The 22755-nt window shown below is 61.0% G+C and overlaps 1 protein-coding gene across 1 annotated transcript in view; it reads right to left on the bottom strand.

Annotated features, from left to right (window-relative positions):
- The window catches only part of Bahcc1 (BAH domain and coiled-coil containing 1), a 33125-nt gene that overhangs the window by 7328 nt on the left and 3042 nt on the right, over nucleotides 1–22755 (bottom strand). Inside the window, exons 3-15 of the mRNA XM_033767431.1 lie at nucleotides 16290–16412; nucleotides 12104–13846; nucleotides 11786–11894; nucleotides 11320–11528; nucleotides 11046–11204; nucleotides 10517–10806; nucleotides 10030–10360; nucleotides 8289–9104; nucleotides 5048–5250; nucleotides 4794–4930; nucleotides 4118–4249; nucleotides 1587–1704; nucleotides 649–931 (exon numbers count right to left, since the gene is read on the bottom strand). Of these exons, the coding sequence (XP_033623322.1) occupies nucleotides 649–931; nucleotides 1587–1704; nucleotides 4118–4249; nucleotides 4794–4930; nucleotides 5048–5250; nucleotides 8289–9104; nucleotides 10030–10360; nucleotides 10517–10806; nucleotides 11046–11204; nucleotides 11320–11528; nucleotides 11786–11894; nucleotides 12104–13846; nucleotides 16290–16412 (4653 nt within the window). The remainder of the gene's footprint in view (nucleotides 1–648; nucleotides 932–1586; nucleotides 1705–4117; nucleotides 4250–4793; nucleotides 4931–5047; nucleotides 5251–8288; nucleotides 9105–10029; nucleotides 10361–10516; nucleotides 10807–11045; nucleotides 11205–11319; nucleotides 11529–11785; nucleotides 11895–12103; nucleotides 13847–16289; nucleotides 16413–22755) is intronic.

Raw genomic sequence — 22755 nt, 5'->3', positions numbered from 1 at the left:
ATGGGACTGGTCTTTTGTTCTTTTTTTTTTTTTTTTTTTTTTTTTTTTTTTTTTTTTTTTTTTTTTTTTTTTTTTTTTTTTTTTTTTTTTGTACCAGGGATCGAACTCCGGTCCTTGTGCTTGTGAAGCAGGCGGCAGAACCACTGAGCTAAATCTCTGGCCCGGGACTGGTCTTCTTACAGCACCACCGTGTAGGGCTGGGCCTCTCCCTGGGACAGTCCCTTCCTCTCCTGCCATCCACTGGCCGGGAAAAGCCCCTGCTACCCCCAGCAGCCTGCCTTTGTTCCTTCTCAGGCCTCTGACCCCAGGGAGGAAAAGTCTATTTTTCCAGGCTCCTGTTTCTGGACACACGTCTGCTGGAGGCAGAGATAACCTCTGGCCAGCCTGGCGGATGCTGCGGGAAGCAGTGGGGGCAGTCAGAAGCCTATTTTTAACCCTGTTGCTTTCCAGGATGTGTCCAGGGGTTTCTTTCCTCCCCACTCAGAGAGCAGTGAGCTGCCCTAGGACAGGGATTCTTCCTCGCCTGTCTCAGCAAGAGGCGCCCCTAGCTGGCTCTAGTGGTGACCTCCACCCTGTGTACCCGTCCCCAGCCATCGGGTGACCGACCGATCCTGCAGGTCCTCGCTATAGCTGCTTACACCAACTTGCCTGCCTCATGCGCCACAGTTACCGCTGGCTGGGCTGGGAACTTGGGCATCTCCCTGCCACCATCACCATCAGGCTGTGGGTGCTGGGCTGCCCCAGACACCTTGGCATTCTTGGTTCGGGGCAGCTTCCGGATGCGCCCCCCTGAGGCGGCTTCCTTCCGAGGGAAGGGGCTGAGGCCGGCAGGCAGCCCCTTGCTCTTGACTTTCGGCTTCAGCTGGGCCACTCTGTGGGCCACCGAGGATGTCAGCTCGCCCTGGCTGCTTTTTTTACACTGCACCTTCTCCTGTGAACAGGAAGGCAGTGGCTGCACTCTCGGGCCTGCCCCAGCCACAGGTCCCTGGGCTCCCCCACTGCCAATTTAGGGCTCAGAAGATGGTGGCCCTGAAGCCTTGCCCTCAAAAGGCTGAGAAGACATGTGGCCTGGGATCACCAGGCCCCCGTGGGGCTGATGCTTATGACTGTCACCCACCCCACAATCTCCACTCCACCCAACCACACAGGTGGCCTTGGGGCAAGGGGAGGCCGAGGGCCAGGATGCCCTGGTTATAGGTCATTTACTCCTGATCCGAGGGGGACAGGCCTGGCTCCTGACCCTGGAGACGGGTAGGCTGTAGGCAACCTGGACACATGGTTCAGTGCCACCCCTAGAAGGGCCAGGGCTGCCCTCCTATTGACAAATGCTTGCTCCCCGTGCAGGTCCCCTCCCGATGGCAGGAGCTCAGGTGGGGGAAGGTAGTGGGGTGCACGGGCAGCGACTGCCTCCCCTGCCCCAGCCCACCGAAGCCTCGCCACCACTGCTGAGGTACCCACAGCTCAGAGGCTAGGCTGCTGCACCTGGGCTAGGGGCACCCCAGCCAGGTGTTGGCACAGGGCTGGGCGAACGCACGCCACCTGCTCCCTGTCCCTACACCCTCAAGGTGGGTGCAGGTGTGGCTCACCGCAGAGGCTGTCTGCAGGCCCACGTAGACGCTCTTCTCCAGTCTGCTCCGCTTCTTCATGGGCTCGTCGCTGCCTTGAAGCTCCGCACACAGTAGACTCAAGCTGGCCCGCACTGCCCTAGGGGCAAGATGGCCGTGGGAACAAGGTGAGCACAGGCCTGGGAGCTTGCCCTGGTGCCCCGGACTTGTTCCCTCCGAGCTGTGTGGCCAGGACAGTCCTGCCCCTTTCAGGGCAGGCCTCGCCCCTCTAGAGTCTGGGCAACCGAGGCAGCACCGACCCGCCACGGGCACCTACCGGCCCTCTCTGCCCACCAGCCAACAGGTCTCAGTGGTTCTGGCCCCGTATCTGCCGGTCTCCTGCTGGGCCTTGCTGGAAGTGGGTATTTCTTTCCCCGAATTTTGTTCATCCCACCTGCCTAGGAGGGATACCCTTCGGGTGGTGTCCAGTGAGAGAGGCTGGGGACCAGCAGGGGCCCCGGCTCCCAAGAGGCAGCCCAGTGTTCAGGGGCCAGGGCCCTGTGGCCCACCTGGCCTGTGTGACCGGAACCGTGGCCCCAGCCAGCCATTTCATCTGGTAAATGGGACAGTAGTATGAGTGCCTCTCCGTGAGGTTGGGTAGGGAGCAGGCCCAGGCCTGGCTCTTGGTTAAGTGTCCAAGGCTCAACCCTACCAGAGCCAGGAACAAAGAGCACAAGTGGAGGGACAGCCTTCCAGGGACAGGGTCCACTTCCAATGGGGTGGGAGCAGCAAAGAGATACAGACTCTCCTTCCAGACTCAGGCCCTCAACTGGGGTCTTGTGGAGGGAACCTGCACCCCACCATCCACTTCCCAGATGGGTCCTGGAAGCTGCTGAGTCTGAGCCTCAGTTTCCCCATTTCCCACAGGCTTGCTTTCTCCTCCAGGACGGGAGCTGTGTCAGGGGGTCAGTGCAGGCCAGCAGCTGCTAGAGACACAGGAAAAGGGATCTTGCCCAAGCTCCCCCGATCTAGGCCTCAACCGCCACACCACAGGGGTAGACTCCTCTGTCCAGCCCCTTCCTGCAACCGGTGCATGATTCTATTTCTGTCCCAGCACTATTTCTCACGGGGAAATTGAGAATGAGGTTCTGTCTGCCCGCTCTTGGTTGGACAGGGACTGGGAGCCTGGCTGTTCATGAGAATGAGCTTTGCACAGGCACTGGGAGCCTGGTGGGGCCTTGGCCTTGTGCGGCTGGATGCAGATGCCCCTTTTCACCTTCCTGTCCAGCAAGGAGGCTGGGCCTCGGGCTGAGGATATCAGGCAGGAAGCCCTGTAGCTCAGGGAGCCTCCTAGACCCCAGCTTCCTGCCACCCCGCCTGACCCTCCCACTTCCTGCACAGCAAAAGCCTTTCCCCAATCGCCTGCTACTGCCACAGGGCCCAGCAACATGGAGTGGGGACAGGAGCTGAAGATGGAGGGAGGTGGCAGAGCCTATCTTTGGGAAAGGAGGGCCCTGGACTCAGTTTCCTTCCCTACCTTGAAGCTGCTATTCTCTAGCTGGGGCCTGGCTTCTCTGGTCACACAGGGAAGTGGCTGCAATGTTCAAGCCTCCAGGCTAGGGTTTGGGACTGGAGGCTCCAGGGCAACAGGGCAGCTGCTCCAGGGCCCACCCCAACTCTGTGCAGGGCATCCTCAGCAAGACCCCGGCCTCCAGTGGTCCTGTCCTGCCCAGCAGCCCTCTCGCTGCTGGCGGGTCCTCAAAGGGATATCCCTGGAGCCCTGCTTTGGGTGACACCTGGGCAGGGTGGAGGGACAGCTCGGTGAGGGGCCCCCAGCCATATGGTGAATCCCTTCCCGCAGCCCACACAAACTCCCCCGCCCTGTAACCTTCTCTGCATTTGCTAATGTTTTGTGACATAAAGCCCTGAGATTAATTTTTTGCCTCTGTCTTAATTGAAGGAACCATTTAGTGCCGATTTAACTATTATTACCAAATCATCAGGATTGATGCAGTGTGCACGCGCGCCAATCGTGTTTGGAGGAGCTCGGAGGATTTATGCAAATGGGCCTGCCGGGAGAGGCAATTTGTAGCCGAGAAGGACAATTATACCCGGCCCGGGAGTGCGCCAACGACCGCGCCGGGCGGGTAATGGATAATAACATCGCACGGCAGCCGTGAGCAGCAGCACAGCGTGACCAACGACTTTATACAGTGCAGATAAAGAGCCTTTTACGCAACGCCGCCTCGCACTTGAGGGGGCCAGGCCGGTGGTGCGAATGGGGGCCGTGCCATGGCCTTGGCCACAGCCCGGCTCAGAGCTGGTGTGGTTGAGACCTGGTACTGCGGCTTTCCTAAAGAGTGGCACCAATGCTGAGGGCTGGGCACAGGCAGAGGGTGTCTGCGCTCGGTGGTGCCTCCCCGAGCAGGGCTGTGCCGGACACTGCTTCAGCTGCTGGAGGGGCCCCACAGCCCAGGGAGCAGGAAGAGCCTGAGAGGAGCTGGGACCCTGCTTCCTGGGCCCGGAGAGCACTTGGGCAAGCCCTGCCCACCTGTCCCGTGCGCAGGACTCACTTGGCTTTCTTGCCGTCACTCCGGGCGAGCTGGCCCCCAGGCCGCAGGGTAGGCAGCGAGCTGGAGTGCTTGCGCTTCCTAGGCCGGCCAGGCCCCCTCCTCGCTGGACTGCTTCGGGAACTTTCTTCTCGCCTGGGGACACCAGGGGTTGCTGTCAGACATATGCCCTCCCCCGCCACCCTGATATGTCCACCAGAGGGCACTGCCCAAAGGGCTGCGGGGGCCACAGACAGGCGCTCCCGGAGCTCAGCCAAGAGCCCCCTTGCACATCCCCTGCAGTCCTGCCTGCCCGTCTTGCCCCTACCAGCCAGGGCACTCCCTTGGCCCTTGCTGTAATAGCCAGGTTTGCCCTGTTCCTGGAATAGCCCCCAACATCGGCCCTGGCCTCCAGTCCTCCCCAGCCACACCTAGACCCTTTCTGGGTGCTGATCCTTCACTCCCCATCCCCACCTGTGGCGCAGCATCCTCCTGTCCTGGCCTCTGCTGGGTGACTAGTTCTACCCTGGACTCCCTGCCACCTCTACTCAGGTTCCTTACTAGCCAAAAGCCTCAATTTCAGGTCTCCTGAGTACCACACCTCTGAGAAGCTTCCCGATCCCAGCCATTGTGGAATGGCCTCTGCGGACAGGGGGTGGCCTCCCAGGAGTGGCTGTGGGGAACAGGGGCGACAGCTTACTCGTGGTCATGTCTGCGCTGCAGGCGAGCCAGCTCCCGCTGCTTCTCCTTGTAGCGCCGCTGGAGCTCTGCCAGCCGCACACGCATCTCCACCTCCTGGGTGTCCAGCCGGTCGATGGCAGCCTTCAGGGGGCAGACCTGTGTGTGGGATGGGTGCAGGGGTCTGAGAGCCAGCTCGGGGTGGTGCGGGCAGCCTGTGTGCAGGGTCGCCCTGCACCATCACAGTGCTGGGGATGTGGAATAGGACCCACTTACAGGCTTGGTCTTGGGGGTCCAAGAGTCCTTGCGCTGTAGGATCTGCATACGGGGTGTGAGCCTGGGGCCCCCATGAGGGTCGGCAGCTGGGGGCTGGGCTGAAGCCACTGTGCTGTCCAGGCTGGCAGCCTCCACCAGGGACCAGGCTGTGGCCAGCGTGGCTAGGTGCTGCAGGTTGAAGGCCAGCACGTCCTCATCCTCTGCTGTAGGAAACAGGAGGGTCAGCAGGGACCCTCAGCCTCCACCCAGCTCAGTCCCAGGCTCCCTGAAGCTGCCCACTCCCCAGAATGCAAAGACCCAAGGATGGGTGTGTGTGTGTGTGTGTGTGTGTGTGTGTGGCCCCAGGGAAGGGCATGCTGGACCCTAGACCCTGCCCTGCTACAGGTGGGGAGGATCTCTCTGGCAGAGTAAGCAGGACATGGCACAGGCTCTCAGGGCAGGACCTCCTTGGCTGGAAGCTGAGAAAAGCAACTTGCTGCTATGGCCGTGATCCAGACAAAGTCTGGGGCCAGTGGTGTAGCCTCCCCCTGCTCACCCACCATCATGCAGGGCCACCCAGTTCCCTCAGCTTGCATCGTCACCCCCATTTCCGTGCACCCCCTCCAGGGCCTCAGGAGGTCCTGGGCTGTTTCCGGACCTGCCCCACAGGACACCCAGGCAGAGATGGTTCCAGCATACTCTGGCCATGGGGTGGGCAGTGGAGGGCATGGAGGGCATGGCTGACCTAAGAGAAGGAAGGTGTGGGAGGGTCCCAGGCCTCAGAGGTGGAGGCAAGGCAGGTACCACAAGCTACCCTCACAGTGACAAGCAGGAACCAGAGCCCTGTGGTGGGGTAGGGTGGGCCAGTATCAAACAGGGGAAGGGGCCTGGAGCAGCGGAAGCCCCAGAGACGGACATCCAGGAGGGATGGGGCAAGTGGGGTTCCCGGTGGGGTCAAAGAAGTGGCCTGGGACAGCAGTGCCCTAATGACAGTAAGCACCCCTTGCCCTAATCATGACTCCCAACACCACGTGCCATGGAGAGAACCCAGGGCTCCTGGAGACGTGGCTGACTCCTGCCAGAGGTGCAGGGTATGGGGACAATGTGACAACACAAGGAAGCAAGGCGGCACTCCCAAGAATGACGGGACATCTCGTGCACACACAGGCTGCTGCTGCAGGGCTCCACGGCCAACTTAGGGCAACTTGGTCACCAGAACAGACAGGACAGTAAGGGACTAGAATCAGCTGGAAAGACTCAATGTGTGTCATGTGGCCGTGAGCATGGAGAAACGGGTGCCCTGAGGTTCCCTGAGGTTCCATCACGCCCCTCCACCCAGCAGGTGCTTCTGAGCTGCAAGGGGCAGGCAGAGAGGGCAGCACAGTGTAAACACGGAGGGGACAGGCAGGTCACAACCTCCCAAGGACTTCTGAGCACTTGGCCTTGCTCTGCAGGGGGCCCTGTGGAATGCTCCACCAGAACCTAGTGGGAGGGAGCACAGCCTGGTGTCTCATGGGCCCCTAATTACAAGGGGTGCCCAGTGCAGGGCAGGATGCAGAGAGGTGCCAGAACCAAGGGACAAATGCCCAGAGGGCAGCTGCTGGATGCTCAAACCTCTGGGTACAAGTTCTGGGCCACCGCTAGGCTGTCCACAAAAGGAAACCCCTAGCCTAGAGACAGAGCAGCTCCACAGATCCTGAGAGGAGGGGCTGGGTGCTTCCTCTCATCTGCCAGCACAGGGCAGGGCTATCTGCGGGACCTTTTCAGCCACCAGAGCCCAGGTCTGCGGTCTGGGCTCACGGTGATCTGCCTGAGTTCCTCGGGAGCACAGATGAGTTGCCCCTAGGTGGCCTCACAGACACTGCAACAGGACTGGAGGGATCCTGTCCCTTTGGAGTTTCACATGTCCGCAGGTCTCCAAATCAGCACTTTCTTCTCTGTCTGCCCTGCCCTGTGAATCCTGACTTGGCACAGAGTGAAGTGGATCCAACCATTACAGACAAAGTGGCCACAAAGTTGGGGCCGTGCCCAGGGGAGGGTGGTGAGCTCGCTGCCTCCCCCACACACCCCAGCCTCGTCTGGCCGTTCAGCCAGGTGCAGCTGCCCATTCCCTACGACCTAAACGGATGAATTCCAACAGAATCAGGTCCCCCCACATCCATACCATACATGCCTAGCATCACTCTGCACCCTAGCCAGTCCCTTACACTGCCTGGGATCTCCACATGGGGTTGCTCGACACCCCCACCTCACCCTGACATGTGGCCAGGAGGCCCAAGCAAGGCCACCAGTGGGGGCTCCCAGGCTTGCTCACCTCTGCACAGTCCCTCCCAGAAGCAGCGGGCTCTGGGAGGCTCCTGGGTACATCCCCAGGGAAGGCCCTCCTTGGCACTGCCAATTCTGCTCAGTGATGCCTACCCATGTTCTACCAGGGAAAGCCTGTGACCACCCTGCAGCCCCTAGCAGAGGAGCAACAGAGGCCTTCAAGAAAGTTAACTTTATAAGAAACTGCACTTCAGTCTCCAAAGAGCACCAAAGGCACAGGGTGGTCTGTGCAACAGGAAAGCAAGGGGCTGAGCCCTGATGCCCCATTAGGTTCTTTCTTCCCGTGTCCAGGCACACAGTGCCCAGTGGGGGATGCTCCTTGCCCAGGGATGTGCCTCCTCTGGGGTCCAAAGGGAAGGTGGCTGCTGCTCTGGCAGGAGAGAGAGGCATCTTTCTAGTGAACCAGAGAGACGTGTGGGGTCCCCCATTGTGTGGGGCTGGCCACGTGGAGACAGGCCTGTGGGTGGCCACAGCCTAGCAGCTGGGCTCTGGGTCTCTCATTCTCTGGCTCCAACCCCAGACCTGGGGCCAGGGGCCACCTCCCCAGGCTGGGAGGTGAGGCAGATGTTTCCAGAGCCAGCCCCCACCAGGTCCAGGCAGAGCAGGGCACCGGAGCTCCTTGGCCCTCTTCACAGTGACATCTCTGTGAAATGCAGGCGGTGCACATGGGTGCTGCCTCGAGGTCCGTCTATCACCTTGGAGACGCAGTCCTGGTCTCGAGGTCCTACTCAGGACCAGTCACCCCGTAACTTCTCAGGGTACCGGTGTCTCGTTTCTCGGGAGCAAGGCCATGCGTGGAGGATCCTCTCCCTGGAAACCCCAACTCCAGGGACAACTGAGCAAGGCCAAAGGCCCCTGGTCAGGCTGGCAGGTCCTGAGCCAGCCAGAGGATCAGCTCCAGCGTCCCAGGGAGAAAGGCCCCAGGGCTTGGGCTTACCTTGTGTGGCCAGCTCACTCCTCTGCCGCTGGATCTCCAGGTCAGCCAGCTCGCTGAGCAGGGCAATCCCGTGAATCCCTGAGCTGTGGGGCAGAGGGGCCACGCTGGGGGTCCCAGAGGCTATGGAGGGCTGAGGATCCGGCATGTCGATGCTAGGCAGGTCCCCTAGGTCCATAGTGGCGGCCACCAAGGCATCTAGGCCTGGCAGTGCCCTGAGTGGGTGGCTGCTGCTGGAAGCCCCCCAGTCTTCCTCCGAGCCCCTCATGTTCTCCTCCAGTGGGGGCTCCTCCTGCAGTGAGGCCTCTTCTGGGGCCTGCTGCACACCTTCCTTGTCCTCATCCAGGGCATCCAGGCTCCCTGCTTGCTGCTCCAGGGCTTGGGGGGAAACCCCCAAAGGGGACCCCTGTGCCCCCTCCTCCCTGGTCCTTTCCTCTTGTGCCCCTCCCTGAGTAGAATGAGCCTGTCCAGTGGCCTTGGGAACCCCTCCCTCGAGGAGGGCCCCAAATCGCAGTTCTTGCAGCCCCTCAAGTGGGCTGGGGTCCTCTGCCTTCCCCTGGGGTCCCTGCTTGGCAGGGTGGGGTGTGGCAGCAAGGTCTGATGTGGCCTCCCTGGCCCCTGAGAGCAGCCCAGGCCCCTCCAGGCTCCCAGGGCTATGTGGGGGCGGCTCCCCAGGCAGGAACGTCCTTGCAGGCTCAGGTTGGGGCCCCGTGGCGGCGGTTTGCATAGTTTTGGGGCCCGAGAGGTCAGATGAGTGCACGTCTGAGGGCAGGGAGAAGCCCATGCCAGCCATAGGGTGCAGGTGTCCAGGAGGCAGGTCTGCAAAGGAGAAGACTGTCAGGAGAGGTTGGGAGCAGTGGGAGGAAGTGAGTCCCTACTATATTCAGGGGGTGGCCTTACACTCACACCTGGGGGGCCTAGCCACCCTCTAGACTGCAAAACAAAGAGGTAGGGACAGGGGACACATTACATTAGGGGCAGCAGGAGGCCAAGCTCCAGAGCCAGTCCCCAGGCAGCTGGGGGCCTCAGGGGACATCTCAGGCGCGGTGTGGTGTGGCTAACCAAAGTGGGGGGTTTTAAAACATGATGCCTGAATCAGGGTTTTCCCTGAACCAGAACAAGCCAGCAGCGTGTCAGAGGCATTACGCCTCATTAACTGTAATAATAATAATGGTAAAAAGAGAAGAAAAACTAAGGCAAAAAAACCTAAAACACACACACATGAAACCTCTGTTGGCTCAGTCTCCTTGCTGTGGAACTGGGGTGGGTTTTATGTTTGCCCCATGTTTCCAGAGTAAGCTCGGGTTCAGTGAGACTCACATGGGCTACTGAGAGCTGGTAGGCGGCACGTCCAAGACCCCCATGGGCCACCCCTTCCCTTCTTGGGGCCAGAGGCCTGTGGCTTGCCCCAGATACTACTTGTCCAGCTCTGCTGAACCCCACGCATATGGCCAAGCAAAGATCCTGTGCCTGGCACCCATGAAGCCTTGCCACCATCCCGGACAGACCTGCACCTCATTCACAGGCCCCCAGTGCTGGCCAACATGGCCCCACCCGAGTCCACCTGCAGCTGGGACACTGTGTGCTTCTCCACGGGTCAACCAGATGGTCAAAGACGAAAGAGGAGGTAACAGAAAGGCCCTGCACTCTAGCAGAGGACCCGGGCAGGAGAGGCAGCCCCTCCTCCTTAGCCTGCTGCCTGGGAGCAGTGGAAGGCCTGGCTCTGGCGGCTGCCTACTCTCACCTGGTTCCAACGTGGTGAGGTCAGCTCCGGCCCGCCGGCACTCCCCACTCTTGTCCTCGGCACTGGGCAACTTCGAGCTGGGCCCGGGGCTGCTGGCAGGGCAGACGGATAAAGTGCAGGGGGCACTGGGATGAGGTGGCGGTGTGGGGCAGCTGGCCAGGGGCTTCAGGGCAGGTGAGTGGCAGCAGGGGGAGAGCTTCACTGGGCCTGCAGCAATGGGCGAGGGGGCGCCCTTGGCCATGGGGGTTAAGGCAACTGGCTTGTGGGTGGACTTCAGGGCCTTTTCCTGGGTGGGCTCCTCCAGCTCCAGGTGGTTGTCCTCCGACTTCCGCTGCGGGGTGGGGGGAGAAGCTCAGCCTGGCAGGCCCTCTGCCCCCATGAGTCCCATGGCCTGGAGGGAGGCGTGCAGGCGTCTCCCGGGGCCAGCTAGGCTGGAGCCTGCAGGGACAGAACTGCCCTGGCCCCAGCAGGGTGTGGCTAGGGATACCTGGAACTGGGAGGCCCGGTGCATCTCCAGGGCCTGGGCAGCCCGCTGCTGCTGCTGTTGTTGCTGCTGCTGCTGCTGCTGCTGCTGCTGCAGCTGTTGCTGTTGTTGCTGCTGCTGCTGTTGCTGCTGCAGCTGTTGCTGCTGCTGCTGTTGCAGGGCATACAGCTCTTGCTGTCGCAGCAGCTGGGAGCGTGAGTACACAGGGAGCTGGCCAGGGTGCTGCATGTGGGAGGCCGGCGCCCGGCCCCCATACATGGGGGGCCACAGTGAGGCCTGGTCCATGACATCAGCTGCAGGCAAGACCGGGGGCAGTCAGCTCAGCAAGGACAGAGGACCTATCCGGGCCGTGTGCTCCTGTCCACCAGCCCCCTCCTCCCCTCAACCGGCCCTGGTCCTGTCCCCGGCTGACCCACCTCATATTCCAAGCCCTAGCCAGCCTCCCGCCTCACCCTCCCACTCTTGAGACTGCTCCCCCTCGGGCCCACTGCCTAAAGTCCCATGCGCAAATGGAGGCCTGGGAAGCCCTTACCGAGCGCGTGGGGGGCTGTGTGGGGTGTGGGCTCCGAGGGCAAGATCACAAGCTGTGTGGGAGGATCTTGGGGGAGCGGGAACACGGAGGGCATGGAGCCGGGCACTGAGGCAGGGAAGCCGGGAGGCAGGTTCTGGTGCAGGGCAGGGTGCCCCAGGCCTGGGGAGCACAGGCACAGCATCAGGCCAGCTGCCCTCAGTCATCCAGGCCTCCTGCTCCTGGGGGCCCCAGCCAGGAGAGGACCTGAGGACCCCAACAGCCCAGGTCTACCCACCTGCCCTGGGAGACTGACCATAGGAATGTCCCCCCATCCACAAGGAGGGGCTGCGGGTGCGGGGCAGCCAGGGGGGGTGAGCAGGATGGGGGTGGGGGGCTGGGTCCCCGCCCAGCTGGCTGCCCTGCATCATGAGGTGGGGGGCTAGGTCTCCGGGGCAGCTACTTGAGGGATGGATCCGGGCAAACTCCACGAGGTCTTTGTTGTCCCTGTAAGATCACCAGAGTCAGTCCTGCTACCCGATGACCCTGCCCTGCTCTCCACAGCCCACAGCCACCAACCTGGAGGGGAAAGGAAGCCCAGGGCTCTCGGGAGACCCCAGCAGTGGGCCTGCAGCACAGGGTGTGAGAGCAGAGGCCTCCTGAAAAGGTACCTGGGAGGGTGTGCAAGCAGCCCTGCCCATCACAGGCCACAGAGCCCAATGCCCAGCCAGAGCAACCCTCCTTGGGCCAAAGCTGGCTCTTACTGTAGCAGTAGCTCACGGCCGGCCAGCCCCAGGCGGTCATCACACAGCCGCGTCCTTTCTTCCTCGCTCTCCAGGTCCAGTGTGTGTGTGGTTCGGGGTCCCCCACCAGCTGTGCAGGCCAAGAGGACAGACTGTGTGACTCTGTGGCCAGCCTGAAGCCCCCTGAGCTGGGGCTACGCACAGAAGGGTTCCCTGCCCTGGGGCCTGGGAGGTCTTTTGGGGCAGGTGCAGGGAGCCGATCCATCTCCTGGGGTAGAGCAAGGCTGGCCCTGGGCACCCTGGACATCACCCCGCGCTCCTGCCCACGAGGGGCCATACCTTTGAAGGCGGTGGCTGCCCGGCCCTGCCGCCCACTGTTGGTGCTGTAGGTTGTCTCGGGCCGGCTCACTGTGTCTTTCTGCCGGGCCAAGGCCACTGCAATGCCCACAGGTGGTTGGCGCACCTCCCCATCTCCATGTGGGGTGTCATGCTCCCGGCTGCGGGCACAGTCAGGTCTCTCTACGGAGCCTGGGCCCTTGGAGGCTGGGAACTTCACTTCCTGTTGGACACAGCTGGCTTTGAGACCACCCAGACCCACGAAGGGAGCCTTCTGGCCCACCACAAGGGCCTGGTTGCTGTATTTAAGTAGGTTCTTCATGGCGGAGACCTCATCTGGTGGGGTAGGCAGTTCCTGGGGCAGGAGAGCTGCCTGTTGCAGGCCACTGCCAAAGGGGTCCAGGTAGGCACTGCCCTTGCGCTCCTCACTGATGGCCATGGTGTTGGCCTGGCCTGCCTGGATGCTCCAGGGAGGGAGGTGGGGCCCGCCATAACCCAGAGATGCCAGCTCCAGGGACTTGCGCTTGGCCTCAGCCCCGCTGCCTCCCGGATCAACTTCCGGGGCCACCAAGTGTTGCTGATGCCGGATCCGGGCCACCTTCTGGCCCCCGGGGGCACCAGTGGGAGCCTCCTTGTTGACAGCTTTGTCTAAAGTGCAGCAGGCCTGGGGAGCCTTTCCGCCTAGTGGGTCCTGGTGAGGGGGCCGAGCACAGTCCTGGGAAGGAGCAGGCAACTCGAAGTAGCTGCTTTTATCTAGACTGGCTTTGGGGAGTCCAGGAAAGGGAGCCTCGGGGCCAGTGCTGAGATACTCCAGGCCCTTTAATCGGGGGTTCAGGGCTGCCTCAAAGCCTCCAGGCCGCCGCTCAACCTTGCCCTCGGCCTTCAGGTGGGCATAGGAGACTCCATAGGGCACAACGTGGTCAGGGGCCATGGCCCCGTCCAGATGTCGGTCCTTACCCTCCCCTGTCACAGCACAGGCCTCAGCTGCCTGGAAGGGGCGGCTCTTGTCGGCCAGGTGTCCCACAGAAGGCACGAAGGTGGGCCTGCTGGCCTTGAGGTCTCGGGGGACCTTGTCTTGCAGTGGGCAGAGCCCATCTGGGCCCGCATGCAGCTGCAGGCAGGGGAAGGAGCCAGAGGCCGTGCTGAGGGGTGGGGGTGGCCCAGTGGGCAGGCCAGATGGCACTGAGTAGGACACCGCGTGGTGTAACATCTGCCGCCGCTCCAGGCACTCACTGAAGGCTGGCCCGGGCTCTGTATGGCCCACTGGCTCCTTGGCGCAGCGTCCAGAGGCTGCCACGCTGGCGCCAGGCCGGCCCAGCACACCCCCCGTGCAGCTGGCCAGTGGGACCTTGCCCAAGTCACCATTGAGCACCTTGGCGTTGAGGAGGCAGGAGGTGGGGTGTTTGGGGCGGCCTTCGCAGGAGCCCCGGGGCGCTGGGCCACCCTCTTTGCAGGGCCCATCAGCTGGCAAGGGCACCAGCTTGTGCCGCTCCTTGCTGCTGTCCTCCTCTGCTGCCGGTCGCTCCCTGCCTTCTGCCACCTTGCTGGCCTTCTCTTTGCCCATTTCTTTGCCCATGAGGAAGCTGTCAAACTCCTTGGGGCCTTTCTGAGAGGGGCCAGCCTCACCCCGGTCTCGGCTGCAGGAGCCGATGGGGTGAGCAGGCGCAGTCCGGGCCACACCAGGGAAGTTGTGGTTGGCAGGCAGGAGCGTGGGCTGGGGGGGCAGGTTACGCAGGTAGAAGTTATCTGTGGGCCCAAAGAGCCGAAGTCAATAAGAAGCCGGGGGGGGGGGGCGCGCCTCAGACTCCCAAGACACTGGCTGCAGGTACCTGCCCAACCCCCGCTACGCCTACTGTCTAGGGAAGGGTTTATTTCTGGGTGTTTTGGAGACAGGGCCTCCCTGTGTAGTCCAGGCTAGCTTTGAACTCACTATGGTAGCCCAGGTTGCCCTCAAACTTGAGATCCTCTTGCCCCAGCTTCCCTAGTGCTGGCCTTACAGGGGGGTACCACCACACCTGGTTTTGTTTCATTTTAAAAATACTGCATAAATACATATAACAAGACGAACCATTTTAAACACATGGTTTAACAGCACTAAGCCACATTCACAACGAGGCACCACCATCACCACCATCTACCACCAGAACTCTTCTACTCCCTAAAGTGAAGTTCCTCCCCCTTAATTGCTATCCCCACACACCACGCTATAGTCTCAGAACTCCAAGTCCACAAAGGCCTCTCTCACTAGGTCTTGGGGGTCCAGGGTCCCAGAAGATTTTCAGAAGGTGAGGTGTGGGACAGAACACCTTCTTGGGGAGCTCCTCTTTGGGGGAGCACACGAGAACTGCAAAGGCAGGGCGCTGCCCACATGCACCACCTCAGACCTTGCTGGCCAGGTGTTCGGGGACTGCAGAGAGCCCTGAAGCCTGGGGACCCGGTGGTGCTGCGGATGGCCAAGGGCTGGGTGTGGAGGCCTGGCACCCGAGGCCACCTAGTCCCTCAACAACCTAACTAGGTGTCTCATATGCGGGGGGCAAGGATAGGTTACAAAAATATAAAACAGGAAGGCAGATGTTCCTGGGAGGACAGCAGTGGGACTGAATCCTGGGCACCGTGGGGGCACCCAACTCCAAGGACTGCCTGCAGCCGGGTGGGCTGCACTTGGGTAAACCTTTCTGCCCCCAGAAGAGTCTGCTCTCTGCTTTCTAGGCCAGCCCTGGTGGACACCAGGGCCACTATCCTGCCAGGTCAATGCCTCTCAGGGATCCTGGGGGCTACTCCTCCTCTCACCCAGGTGGGTGGGCAGGCAGCAGGGTGAGGCCCAGAGAGCAGACAAGGGGGACACAAAAGAAATGTTTGGAACTTGTAAAACTGTCCTCAGTCATGTAAATTCCTTGTCAATTTCCTGCTAATTAGAAAGGAGGGGGAGAGGGGCGGAAAAGGGTAGCCCAGGAGAAACCTAATTAGCTCAACTTCCAAAACCAAATAATGTTCTTGGATGAGGCTCCACCACAATATTGTGAAAGCCCAGAGGCCCAGCCAGAGAGGCCCAGCCAGCTCGCCAGGACACCAGCCGGCCCACACTGCCCGGGAGGGAGTCCCGGCCCCAGTTTAGGGGTCAGGTTTCTGGGGCTGGGATCAGCCACCTGCCCACCCCTGACAAATGCTGTCAAAACAGCTGCACGTGCCTGCCAGGCTGCCTGGGAGATTGAGGGGGATCCCCTGGGGCCCAAGGGAGGCAGGCTGTTCCCCAGGCAGCAGAACCTGGGGAGCAGGGTGGGTTTGCTGGGACCATCCAGTCTGGTTCAGGATCAGTGGAAATGTGCAGTGGGCTCTGGAGCTCCCTGGTCCGTCCCACAAAGACCTGCACCAATCTTGTTTGTTTTTCTTTTTTTTTTTTCTCTTCTTCTTCTTCCAGTATTGGATTTGAACCCAGCAGGCTGGGTTCAACTTACCACCCTCCTCTCCTGGCCTCCTGACATACTGGGATTATAGGTGTTGATTCCAGCCCCATAGGACATAATGTCTGGGTTTACCTGAAACGTGGTCACTAATTCAATGCCTGCCCAGCCTCTGGGCACCACCCTGAGGAGCACATTCTAAAACCCAAATGAGGGGTCCCCTTAACCCTAGGAAAAAACTTAACTTGTTAGATAGGGACCAAGGCTTCTGACCCCTGGTCAGGTCACCCCTGCAGCTTTCTGATGCCCAGGCTGTGCCCATACCAGGACCCTCTCCCAGGGATCCACTGGCTGTTTCTCAGCAAAGACCCAAAGTCTGTGTCCCTTCTCTGGGGACCCTGCTGCTAGTGGGACAAGTGTTTCCCCCATCCACAGGACACTGCTCTGTCCCCTGCATGCCAGACTCGGTGGCAGGGGGCTGCATTCCTGGAGCCTGGGTCTCACCCAGGCTGAAGCATGGGTGTGCAGGCTTATGAGACTCCCTCCTGGCACATTCCTTCTGAGCGCCGTCTCTGGGCCCCTGAACTGTGGGGGTACAAGGCAAGGCCAGAAGGAAGGCATGGACACCAGCTCCAAGAGCTGGAGATATAGCAAGGCTGTGTTTTAGGGGCAGCTGGGCTCGAGACCTAGTGGACAAAGCCTGCCAGGCTGGCTGCCTTCACCTGTGCCCTATAGGCTCCCGTCCTGCTAACCCCTGCACCCCACACAAGGCCCTATGTGGCACTTGCCTTTTTGGGTTCCATAGAAACGATGCTGTCCGCAGAGAACATTACTGTTTCCATGGTGATCCAAGTGGCTCACGGGTAGGAAAGTGGATGCCAGACTCCCCGAAAATCTGGGGTACGCTGGAGCTAGAGAAGCAAAGGCACTGGCTGTGGCACTGTGGCATTAGGTCCTGGCCCCCTGGCCCAAACTGCCCTGATCCCAGGGAAGACAAGAAGCTGGTGGGCGGTCTGGGAGCGGCACCCTGCAGAGCCCGGCGTGCAGCCCACCGGTGGGAAATCAACCCATCAATACATCACATTAACTCTGACTCGACTAATACCATCCCTCTGGTGCGGCACAAATTGAATTGCTTATGGGCTGGGAAGAGGGGAGGCTGGAGGAGGGTGCCTCTGATTCCCTCCCAGTTTCGCACACTGCCAGGCAGGACACAAAGGAGCTCAGGGAAGTGTTCTGAGAGGAGGGCGCTGCAGGCAGACATCCCGAGAGCTCCCAGGCAGGGCCAGAGCCTGGCTCCCACCTGCACCACTGTGCACCAGGAGGGAGGGAGTCCCAGGACAGTGAAGCTGTGCGGAGCTGGTCCAGGTGACCCATACCAGGCTGGGCCTCCGGGGAGCCACAGGCTCCTGTCGGCTAGAAGCCACAGGTGTCACTGCCGACAGAGCCCTCCACCTAGGCCGGAGGCCTGGCCTCTTCACGCTCTGCCATCTGCAGTACAGCTGGTCCCAAGCCGGTCCCTGGAGTGGCAGCATTGGCCCCAGAAGCCCTCGCATGAGAACACAGCCTCTAGTCTTTACCTAGTGATTTCGGCTCATACCCGGAGGGCTCCCTCTAGGAGATGAGTGTTCGTTCCTCCAAGGCAGCCATGGTTTTGAGGGGTCACTTGCGCAGCACAGGGATGCTATCTGCGAGTTTGAGCTGGTCCCACTGTTGGCCCTGGAGCCCTGTTCACCTGGGACTCCCATGAGTCCTAGCTTGCAGGACAGGCAGGACTGAATACCAGTCTAGGTGCCAATTCACCACCAGTTACCAGAAATGTGGCTTTTTGGGACTGGTCCTTCTTCACAAGGTCTGGCAAGGGACAGGAACCTACTAGGCCACTGGCACTGCCAGACTTATGCCCACCCAGCTCCCCATCCACAGCCCAGCCACTTGGAGTTGGAGTCTGTCCTTTCTGGCCAGACTCTGATGCTGTCTGTTAGATGGGCAGGTGGCTTCCTGAGGGGGAGCTGGGCTGAGCTGAGGTCTGTCCAGCCACTGGACTGCATGCCCTCAAAGCCTAGGCATTTGCCTATGGCTTGGGATGCTGTCCACTTCCTGGCTTCGTCAGCGTGGACTGAGGAGGTGGGATGTGGGGGTCATGGGCACATGGGGCCTAGGAGGCTGCCTTCTACCCTTCTGTCTTTAAGGGACAAATGTCTGAACCAGGATGCCTGGAGCACCTACTTGGTGACACCCTGGTAGGCTGCCCCTTGTCATTCTACAGAATAAACCAGAACCAGCTGGGCTGGGCAGGGCAGGATCTCTGCCTCGCTCTACAAGGGTTAGGCCCCAGGGGAGTCTTTCTCGGGGACTCTGCTACTCTCCTGAGAGCTTCCTGACTCTGTCTCACTTCTCAGGCTGCTCTGGGTGGTAATAAGCAGCAGGAATCCCCAGGGTCTCTCCAGAGTACAGGGACAGGAGGGAAGAGGGCCTGGGGGACAGCAGGTCAGGCAGGGAGGCCTCCCAAGGGCCTGTCTGGGCACCTGTCATAGGTGTCACCTGATAAAAGGGTGTCCTGAGCTACATGCCAGGGAACCAGATACCAGGACTGTCTCTTGAGTGTCACAGGGACGTCACAGACAGGTCTCACAACAGACAGCTTTATGCCACCTTGGCTTACTCTGTTCCCCAAACTTCTTTTCTCAGGGATCCCTGTGCTGTCTTAGTGGGACTCTTTCTAACAATGCATGGGCCGAGTGTTCCAAGGCATGTATTCTGAGGAACACCTTTTTGGAAATCAAGTGCTGAAGAAGCAGATACAGACGACGGGTCAGATCCCCAGGCCCACCTCTGTCTCCATGCTGTCTCAGGCCTGGGGTTGGTCACCTCAGTGCTGGGGCCCCTGTGGGTGCATGGGGGCTGCAGGCTTGGTGCCCACCCTGAGCACCAGGGGGCAGAGGCAGCCATCTGTAGGCTGAGGCCAGGGCAGCGGGGCCAGGTAAGGGGCTGAGGGACAGTCTCAGGACCTAGCTTGGAGGTGGAGGATGAGGGTTCAAGAGCAGATCTCGTAGCACTTTCAGATGGCAGATGAGGACACTCCAGGACTCCCAGTGGCCCCCTGGCAGCAGCAGGCCATCATTGCTCAGGCCCCGATGACACCATGGAACCTTCTTTGGTTCAGCAGGTCCAAGAGAAGCTGTGGACTCCGTCCCCTGCAGAGCCCTGGCCCTCACCTGAGTCTGGAGGAGGCTGCCCTGCGGCTTGAGAAGCTGCCTGTGGAGCCAACCTGGTCCCTGGGGAGGGCTCACCCTGGGGAGCGTGCTACACCTGCCCTCCCTGCCGACCCCTCCTGCGGAGGAACAGGAACAGGCTGAGGCCGGAGCCCTGGGCCAACTGGCCTGGCATGCGGGGCGCATCAGCAGCAGATGTCGGCCAGATTCAACTCAGCTCCTGGAAGACTTGACAAAAGCCGAAGAGAACGGGCAAGGCCTAGGGGGCTGGTTAAACCACCACAGCTGTCCCCCTGTAATTGGCTGCTGTTAAATATTTTACGGGCCTCGTTTTTGTAAACAGAAGTCTGTAAATTCCTCCTTCCCAGACTCCGTTTCCCAGGCTAAGCAGTGAGGACCCCCACACCTTTGTGTCTCTCAAGAGGCCAGGGCCTCCCCCACGCTCAGGGGCAGCAGGGGCTAAGCTCAACCAGCTGAGGAGCGGGATCCTTCCGGCCTGCTGCCCTCTGGGGCAGCGTGAGGGTGGACGGCCTTGGTGTCCCTCCACTTCTGAGTTGAACTGGAGGTGTCCAGCCCAGCGAGCGGGGGCAGAAATCCCCTGGGGACCCAGCCCAAAGGCCTGGCCAGCTCCTCTCCAGCCTGCTCCAGGTCCCTGCCTCTGAGGCCCCAGATGGGGAACCAGGGGTGGAGGAAGGGGTGCAGGACAGGAAGAGGGAAAGCAGGGGTGGGGGCTGGCGTGGGGGAGGAGGTCCTCCCCACCCAGCAACAGAAAGGCCCTTTTCTTTCCCAACAAGACTGTACTCTCTGAACTGAAGAATATAAAATATGAATCAGAGCAGCTGCTGTGAGACCAGAACCAGGGGCCAGAGCTGGTGTGGCTGCTGAGGGGAGGCACGGGCTCCTTGAAGAAGCCACTGCCAAGGAGACTGGGGGTGGCAAATTCTAGGGAATACCCCAGGACAGTGGAGAGAGGACCCTCTGGACAGGGTCAGGGTTAGGGCCAGGGGGTGGCTGCACTCCCTCAGGCTGGGGTACTCCAACCCACATCCCTGCTGGGGGCACCTCCTTACCCCAGGGTCTCAGCCCACCTTGAGCTTAAGGCACTATGATCGTCTCAAAAGATAGGTGACAAACTTGAGGCCACCCACTGCCTCAAAGCCCCCAGCTGACTTGGGGACAGGCCTTGGAGAAGGCTGTGGAGATCTGAGGACATCCCATCCTTTCTGCCCTGTCTACTGCCACCAGTGCCCAGAGACCTGAGCTCAATCCTGGAACTTCAGTGGCCCAGAGGAGAAGCGGCTCAGGCTTACAATGAAGCAGGAGGGGACCGGAGAGGGCAATGGTCGGAGGGAGGACCAGGCCGCTGGGGAGGGGGCTCTCGCCCATCCAGGAGGAGTAGTGGACATGGTGGCTGCTGCTCAGCTCTCTCTTGAGACCTTCTAGGAACAGGCCGGGGAAAGGTCCCTGCTTTCTGTGTGTCCTGGCACCTTCCTGCCATGTGGCATCTGTTACACGTGCTGACATTCAACACTAACTCGGCGCTGGCCATTTCCCAGGTGACAGCCCGCACCAGGAGCGCTGGTTAAGGAGCGTCTGAGGCTGTGTTCCAGGCAGCACAGCTGACCAGTGACGCCGGCACTGGGTACAGGCAATACCATGGCAGTATGTTTGGAGGACACTTGCCATCCCTTGCTTTAGTGCCTGAAGGGAGTAACTGCCACAGCCCCCTCCCCAAATTTTCCCTGCCAGACACCTCCGTTTCTGTCCATAAGCCCCTCCACCCAGGCGGTCCAACGACTTCCAAGTCCTGCCTCCAGGACTGACACCAACTCCTGGATTCTGGTGGTGGCGAAACCTGAGGTCCGAAGGCCTGCGAGGTGCCGGGTCAGGTGCGCTATGCTTACATGCTGATGCACAGCTGCCCCAAGTTTAGGGCCTGGCAGGCTCCACCTGTCCCTACCGCAAGAGCAGCAGCTAAGAACAGGTAGAGGAGCCAGGCTCCCACAGGTACCTCGGGAATAAAGAGGGTGCTGGTGAGCCCTGGACAGTCCCCAGCTCCAGGATGGCTACAGGTTGTGTGGGTTGGGGTGGCCTGGGGTCCAGCCTGCTGCAGGTTTCAGGCTAGAGAAGGCAACTGAGAATCCTCTGAGCTTGTGGCCAGAAGTAACCTGGGCAGGACCTCTACACTCTTCACGGACATCCAGAGGGCAGTCTCCACTCCTTTCCTCCCGCTCCCTCTGGAGGCACACCCTGGGCACATGGAGGCACTGTGCTCTGCTCCTGTCAGACTCCAGGACTCCGCCCTAAGGGCCACCCTAGCACATATAGCGCCACAGGACACGAGAGAGAAGGAGCAGGTCTCTGCCCAGCCTGCAGCACTCATCCGGTTTCCCCTGCATCCCAATAGCTGTCCTGTTAAGTGTGATCTACAGATGGGAAAACTGAGGCTCAAAGCCCGGCAGCCGCACATGTGGACTGGAGGCAGATGCAGCTCTTGGACTGTGAAGACCTTCTATGGGTATCTGCTCTGGCAGGGCAGGGCCCATGGCCTTGTCCACTGCAGCGCCGGGACCCACAGTTGCCATGTGCAAGCCTTCTGGGCCCACAGCAGCCTCCAATCAGAGTCTGGCCAACCCCTGGCTCTAGGACCACACAGACAGACAGGACCACATCACACGGGGGCCTGCAGCGAGGGAGCAGTAAGGGAAGAACCAGGGAGAGGAGGCCAAGGCCCCCTGGGCAGGTTGAGGGGGCATCTCTGTCACCTAGGAAATAGGTGCAAGAGAGGGTGGTAGCTTCTGGGCCTGGAGAAGGGGGGCAGAAGCGGGGGCAGTTGCTAGAGCTGGCAATTCCAGGGCACGGTGCTGAAGGGCCACCAGAGCCTCTAGCCCTTTGAGGCAACGGGCACCGAGTGAGACCTCTGTCCCTCTCTGACAGGTCCCTGAATCTCTTACAAGTTTTAAGGCCTTGTAGGGGACAGAGGGGACCTATGGGGCAGCTGGCAGTACGCAAGAGGCTGTGGTTACTTGTGGTCGCTGTTGTGGGCAGCCCTGCCCCCACTGGATCCTGGCCAGGCCCCATGGAGAAGTGACCCCTGGGGCAGGGCTAGTCTGACAAAGAGGCCAGCCAGGCGGACAGCCAGTGCTGGCACATGTGCCCATGGTTTCCCCTCCAGGTGGCACAAGAGACCACAAGGAGCCTGGCCGTGGGAGCTCTACAACTCCAGTCCCCCCAGGAACAGAACCCCTTTCATGGCCCTGTGGGTGGTCCTGGCCAGGCAGCTGGGGGCGGGGTGGGAGAGGGCCAGGCTCACTGACAATAGGCCCAGCTGTGCTGCGCCCACATCCGCGCTGACCCACCCAGGACAGGCTGGCCGGACAGTGGCTCCCCGCTGTACCCCCAGTTCCGCTGCCCAGCCCACCCTCAGCCCTGAAGCTTCACTACTGGCGAAGCCCATTGGTCAGGAGGCCTGCGGTGGAACAACAGGCTGTGCCCCAGGCCAGATGTTCTGGGGCGGCTCCTCCGGCTCTGGGGTGCCTCCCTGTACCCCCAGCTGTTCAGGGACAGAGGAAGCCCTGGCCCTGCTCTAGCAGCTGCCCTGCAGATGGTGAGGAGGGGGGGCTTTCTAGCCAGCTAGGAGGCCCTGCTCAAGGCGGGGGACCCCGGGTTACTCCGACCTGGGGTCTGGCCTGCCAGCCCACCTTGGGCTCCTTGCCTTGACACAGAAGCCCCTAGGGCGGGGCCAGGGTGGGGAGCCGGCTTTGTCTCCAGCTGAGAGGCCTCTCTGCTATCCCAGGCGCAGGGAAGGCAGTCGGGACAAGGATGAGGCCAGGCCTCAGATCTGACCGCCCAGGCAGCCCACCACGCAGCCCAGCCCTCACACTGGCCATGTCGCGTGCCCCCCGCCCGCCTTGCCCCCTGCCCTACTGAACACACACGGCTGAGGAACAGGCCCTGGCATGCAGGAGCCAGCTGGCACCTAGTCAAACTAGCAGCCAGGCACGCTGCCAGGGCAGCCAGCCAGCCTGCCACTCGCTGC

The sequence above is a fragment of the Fukomys damarensis genome, unplaced genomic scaffold (assembly GCF_012274545.1).
Source record: "Fukomys damarensis isolate Sample0158 unplaced genomic scaffold, DMR_v1.0_HiC HiC_scaffold_23, whole genome shotgun sequence".
Classification (NCBI taxonomy): domain Eukaryota; kingdom Metazoa; phylum Chordata; class Mammalia; order Rodentia; family Bathyergidae; genus Fukomys; species Fukomys damarensis.
The sequence above is the reverse complement of the archived record's forward strand: the minus strand, read 5'-3'. Positions and strand labels throughout refer to the sequence as shown.